Source organism: Apaloderma vittatum, unplaced genomic scaffold (assembly GCF_000703405.1).
Source record: "Apaloderma vittatum isolate BGI_N311 unplaced genomic scaffold, ASM70340v1 scaffold6741, whole genome shotgun sequence".
NCBI classification, from domain to species: domain Eukaryota; kingdom Metazoa; phylum Chordata; class Aves; order Trogoniformes; family Trogonidae; genus Apaloderma; species Apaloderma vittatum.
Genome location: NW_009697320.1, coordinates 82,611 through 88,570, shown reverse-complemented (window position 1 = coordinate 88,570; position 5,960 = coordinate 82,611). Strand labels below are relative to the sequence as shown.

Here is a 5,960-nt window from a genome sequence, read left to right as displayed (position 1 = left end):
CTGCTGCTTCTTTGCCCCAGAATTTAGTAGATTGTCAAAGTATTATGCTATTTTTCCTCTTGTTTTCATGCAATCTATGGAACTCATTATGACTTTGCTTCTTAAAAGCAAATGCCTCCTGAGGTTGGATTTTGAACATATACTTTAAAATGATGGAGCAGCCGTAAGCAAAATCCAAGCTGGATTTTACTTAAAAAGTAAATTGGAAAGTAACACATCCTTCCTTTGCCCTGTAGGGTACCTCTACAATTCAACCCTGGCAGACTGAGGCAGTCCCAAAGCAGTTTCAGACATTCAGATACTGTTTAACTACTGAGACTCAAGTGAGATATTAGAGGCAATTAAGAATGTAATAAGAGAAAGGGAAGATTGTAACTGGCAGTTAGTTTTTTTTAAAGGACTCCAGAGTAAACTCATTCTAATTTTTTTTTTTACTGGTTCAGTCTGGTGCTGTGCTGTGTTAGTAAGTGAGCTGTTTGCATGCTTATTTACTGTTTGATACCTGTTTAGCTGCCTTAGCTCTCGTATCTTTAGTATTTAGCAGCAGCTTTGGATTATAACATTTTAAGCATGCAAGTGAATTATTTTCCAGAAGCACATATCAAAGAGTTTACAAAGTTTCTAAGTAACTTTTATTACGAATTTATGATCTTTAAAAGAACATATTTGTTTTCATTTTTATGATCTGGTTATGACGGAAATGGGAAGAGAGATTGAGAAGCCCACCTGAAGCTCTTTGAAATATACTAATTAGCTTCCATGTGCTTTCAAATAGCCCTTTAATCTTTGTGGAAACTTAGTTCTCTTCCTTTTTTAAGCTGTTTTTGGGGCGGAGTTTTTCTAATATCAACAATAAGAATTACAGAAAATGTTCCTTTGGCTTTGGATTCATTTTCTGTGTGACTGTACTATCAGTAAAGTAATTCAAAATGAGCTGAGAACATGTTAGCAGTTGGATTGTCAGTGAAAAACTTTAGGGAATGATCAGTGCCCTCTGTGTGTAGGAGCAAGACATATAAATAGATGTCTCTCTCCATCTCCACATCTTTCCTGATTTATTTCTATAGTGTTACTTTTTTAGTTCTGAAGTTTTTCCCTCTGTCTCTCCCTCAGAATCCCTGTTTCAGGGCTCCTTAATACTGTGGTTTTCTGGACTAGTCCCTTAGCCATACCTTCTAAATATTACTTTTAACATGAGTACTGCACTTTTTCTGAAGTGATTCCTTTTGTCAGAGGATAGGAACCCTGTGCAGACAAAATGAATCACTGCTGGGAGGGACCTACTTACCTTCACGGATTATAGGGGGAGCTATGAGAATGAGGAGCTCTCATTAGTACCTGACTTTTGCATGTCTAAAATTGTACCTAAGCCTGGTGTCGCAGAGGAAACAGTTCAGTGACATGCAGGCTTGTCTCAAATCATACCTGTATCCACTGTAGTAAGTTGCACACCTGTGTATTTAGTAAGTGGGTACCAGAATATGTTGATTTCCAGGAAACTAAATAGAATACATCCAGGAAGATGGGTAATTAAATACTTTGAAAAATGTCATGTTCTGTAATCCAAAAAGCAAAATCTGTCAGTCAGGCAGAAAGATCATTGCATTTAGATAACATCAGGTAACACTGAGAAGTCTGAGTAGATGTCTTCTTACCAGGAAAAAAAAACAAAACACCTTTTAGAGATAGAAAATTAATCTCTAAGGAAAAGCCGTATGTCCTGCTCTTATCTGTACAACTAAAGACAAAAAGATTTACAGAATATAAGCTAACAGTCTGAAAGGTTGAGGGACAAGCGTTGTTTATCAATGAAGCAAGAAGTTGCCTCTAACCTCGTTCAGAGATAAACTCTTCCTTGTGTGATGGTGGGACTTTTTCCCTTCCTAAAAATAATGCCAAGCTTTTAAACAAAAATGTGCTTTAATACATTTATAATGCTACTGAACATGCTGAATGTAAGTGGGTTTTTGAGGTATAAGTGGGAGAGGAAATAGTAGTATCCTTTTTTAATTTCCAGGGCCTCCAGGGTGCTCCTGGACTGCCGGGTGTACCAGGACCCAGTGGACCGTCAGTAAGTGTGTGGAGTCACCCATAATCTAACCTTTCTCTGCAGAGGTTGCTATAACTGTGTAGTAAAATTTTTTGCTCTTTGTTTCTTGTCCTTTGTCTTGGCTTTTAGAAGAGCAATAATAAAATCTTACCCATACTAGAGCTAATAAAAGAAATCATGTTATGAACTGATGTTGATCAGAAAGACATAGCAGTTGTATTAAACAGAAGAGAAACATTTAAACCTGGAGGAGAAACATAATTAGGTTTAAATGACCTTCCAAAAATAAAAGTTCTAAAAAACAAACTGCAATACAAAAAAAACCTGTGTTTCATTTTTTCTTTAATTGTAAACCGATACTGTGTTGTGCAGGGCGTCACAGGAAGAACTGGACATCCTGGTCCAGCAGGGTCAAAAGGCGAAAAGGTATTCCTACTTTTTAATCTTGGTAAAGATCTGTCAGGGTTTTGAAACCCTGTTACGTTCTCTGTGTTTTGAAGATTTTTAATGTAAAGTGCAAACAAGAGCTTGAGGTACATTAAAAAAATAAGAATAAAAAAATAATTAAATTAACTTAATTAAAACTATATTTTATTAGTGTCTTAATACAAGTACTTACTCCAAACAATGCCATGCATACAGGCTTGCATTTTGAAGCATAGCATGTAAGTTGCAGAGAATGTTCTCTAACTATGACATATTATATAAAATCTAGGAAAGTGAAAATATGTTTGCGAAATACTGTATGACTAGTTACTACTTGCTCTCCTCATTCTTTTACCAGTGTTTTAGTCAAAAGTAATTACATACTTTAAAAATGCTTCACAAGTACTGAAAGATATCGATATAAGTTATTCTGCAAAAATATATAAGCTTCCTTTTTACTTAATTTACACTGTTATAGCACTGCTTTTTATCAGCGTTTTATGTGTTCTTGTAGTAGGCACTTGATACTATCTGTTATAACTAATAGGTTAATTTGTTTTTTGGGTACCTCAGATCAGTGAAATACAGCAGACACAAACTTTGTTTGCTCTAAAAGACTTTCTGGTACAAGTTCTTCATTTTATGTAACTGAATGGAAAACACAAGTCTCTGTTAGTTCCTTGTTTACAGTTCACACAGAGGTGGGGATGAGAAGCCATGGCTCCATAACTAGTGTTTCATCAGTCAAAAAGGTCAAAAGCCTGGAGAGTGATGAAATGAACTGAGATATTGCCAAAGTAATTTCCTCCTTCTTCCTTCATCTGGAGAACATGCTTGAGAAATGATCATATAATATACTTTCTAAAGTATAATATTCTTATTCCATGTGAAATAGTGAGAATCACTCTTTGGAGGCTGAGAGTTTCTGTCATTTGGCAGGACCATTTGAAAGTTATCCTAACATATCCAAACATTTGATTACAGTTATATTTTTCAGGTGGGCTAATTATTGCCATTGAACACTTAGCTTGGCTTTTACCACCTGAATAATTTTAAATATGCAGCCAAAGAGTCTCACTGACATACATTTAAGAACATCCAACAAAGTCAGTGAAAAGTTCTGGCAGATTTTTTCCACACTATTCGTAATTAATTTTTTTTAACTAAATCATGGTGATGAGATTTTGAAAATATCTTATATTGGAGATCTGATGTTGAAACCTTTGTAACTCTGTACTGTTCAGAGAACCCAGCATTCTGCTGAGGCGAAAACTTAGAAGCTTTATTTTTTTATTATAAGCAATTCAGCGCTTGTCGGCAGAACAGACTACAGATACAGGTAGCCACAGGTGAACATTTTGCTGTAAAAGAAACCACAAAAAGATATTAATTATATTTCTTCACTAAGAAGATCTTTATTCAGTTTATTTCTAAATAAATTCAACTCTACTTTATCTGTGAATGATAAAACAAATGTTAACTTTTATCTGCTGCAACTTTTTTTTTTTTTTCTTCTTGTCTCTCCTGGAAGTTACTAGACATAAAGCATCAAGTAACTAATGAAATGGAAAAGTTACAAAGTAATGATTAGTAACTTGCCTATAGCTCAAGCAGGATCTGGGCAGCAGCTATTCTTGATATTACCTGCTCATATTGACTATATCTCTTGTTTATTGTGATTATGGTCATCATAGCTTGGGTATGGAATAGATCTGGACATCAGTTACGGTAAATAAGTTATATGAATCTCTTGCTGTACTAGGGTAATGAAGGTCCTCCTGGGAAACCTGGACCACCTGGGCCTCCGGTGAGACATTTCGGTTTATATTGTGAATCTTGTATTAGAACAATATATCTGTGAGTAAAATGTAATATAGAATAAAGAATTGACTGTCAATCTAATGCGTATTAATAGTGCAGGAGGAGAACAATGTCATTTTGCAAAAGCTTTCTGTATTCCTTTTTTTTTCTTGTGATTCATCACTGAGTAAGTTCAGCAAAGAAACTTGGTCAGATGAGTTAATATTGGTGTCCAATGTTATTAATGTAATCTAGGCATCTTGGGTACCTGACATCAGGGAACTCAGGGAATCTCAGGAAAGTCGTAATTAAAAAAAAGTCCCAAGCTGCATTGGTATGTATCTTAACTTCTTATGAAACATCTGGAATCTTTGAAATCTTTGAAAAATTAATTTAGAACAAAATTGTCACCTCAGCTTTGAACTACAGGGATTTAACAGGGCAAAAACTCTGCCTTTATAATTCTTAATTTTGACATAGACTTGGTTCTTATGTTTTAAAGGGTATGCCTTACAATGAAAGAAATGGAATGAGCAGCTTGTATAAACTTCAGGTATTTCTCTTCAATGCTTTTTCTTTTTTTAAAAAAAAAATCATCACCTAATTTGAGCCTAGCTCAACTTTTAAATTTACTGTTACAGGGAGGTGTGAGTGTCGCAAGTTATCCAGGTCCACCGGGACCTCCAGTAAGTATTAACTGAAACATAATTTCTAATATTTAATTAGCATAGTAACAGAGAGGTTAGTTAATTGCATGCAGTTTTGTTAAGTGGCATGGAATTTGATTTCATATATGAGAGAAGAAATAAAGATATGATTAGTATATAGTAAATTGTAAAGTATGTGATTTTATGTGTGTATCAAGCCTTTTAGGCCATTTTGGAGACTAGTTTGTTTTAAGTATTTCACCCTAGCGAGCAAAGGCTGCAAAAATGGTTCAAAATTTGGTATTAGATTATTTAGCAAAAGTATCCTAATATAGTATTTATATTCACTGATGGCATAGTAGTTTACATTTGGTGGCGGAACTAAGAAGCTCATGAATTCTGACCACAATTCTGTCACTGATTCATCGCCTGTAGCTACAGCACAGAAAAAATGTAAAGCTGAGAATTATGTTGTGACAGTAATACAGAGCTGGTGTCTCCCACACTGCGGAGTGCAGATGCACCACCTTGCAGCTGGGCACAGTTGCCTTGGTTCTGTGGAGCAAAGATGCTGTACACTTTATTTAGGTCCTCCTTGTTAGCATCATAAGCATGTTCTACTGTTTTAAGATCACTGTCATTTTGGTAACCACAAGAAATTGTTGTAACCATCAGTGAGGACTTTGTCCTTGCATTATGTGCCATTTGTAGTCACGGGCTGTCTCTGAACTTCAGAGCTGTCTGTCTGTATTCTGGAACAGCAAAACAAAACCCAAATATTACGAAGATTTTATACTAAATCAATCAACTGAGAGGACTGGACTTAATACTGATTGTAAATGCACTGCATTAGCAAAGTATACTCATAATCCATTGATACAAAATAACGATCTCGTTGTGTAACTGTTCTTTTTTCAATGTGTTTCCACTTATACATTTCGTTGCAGGGTCAAAAAGGAGATCCTGGCACAGCAGTACGTATGTATTTTTTGATCATGGTAGAAAAATCCCCAGGTAGGTCAATACTTGATCATAGC

At 35.3% G+C, this 5,960-nt stretch overlaps 1 protein-coding gene across 1 annotated transcript in view; it reads left to right on the top strand.

The window, feature by feature from the left end:
* The window catches only part of LOC104280058 (collagen alpha-1(XIX) chain-like), a gene marked incomplete at its 5' end in the record, with an annotated part of 39,196 nt that overhangs the window by 9,830 nt on the left and 23,406 nt on the right, over window positions 1–5,960 (top strand). The window contains 5 exons of the mRNA XM_009877592.1: window positions 2,018–2,071; window positions 2,423–2,476; window positions 4,239–4,283; window positions 4,779–4,829; window positions 4,918–4,962. Of these exons, the coding sequence (XP_009875894.1) occupies window positions 2,018–2,071; window positions 2,423–2,476; window positions 4,239–4,283; window positions 4,779–4,829; window positions 4,918–4,962 (249 nt within the window). The remainder of the gene's footprint in view (window positions 1–2,017; window positions 2,072–2,422; window positions 2,477–4,238; window positions 4,284–4,778; window positions 4,830–4,917; window positions 4,963–5,960) is intronic.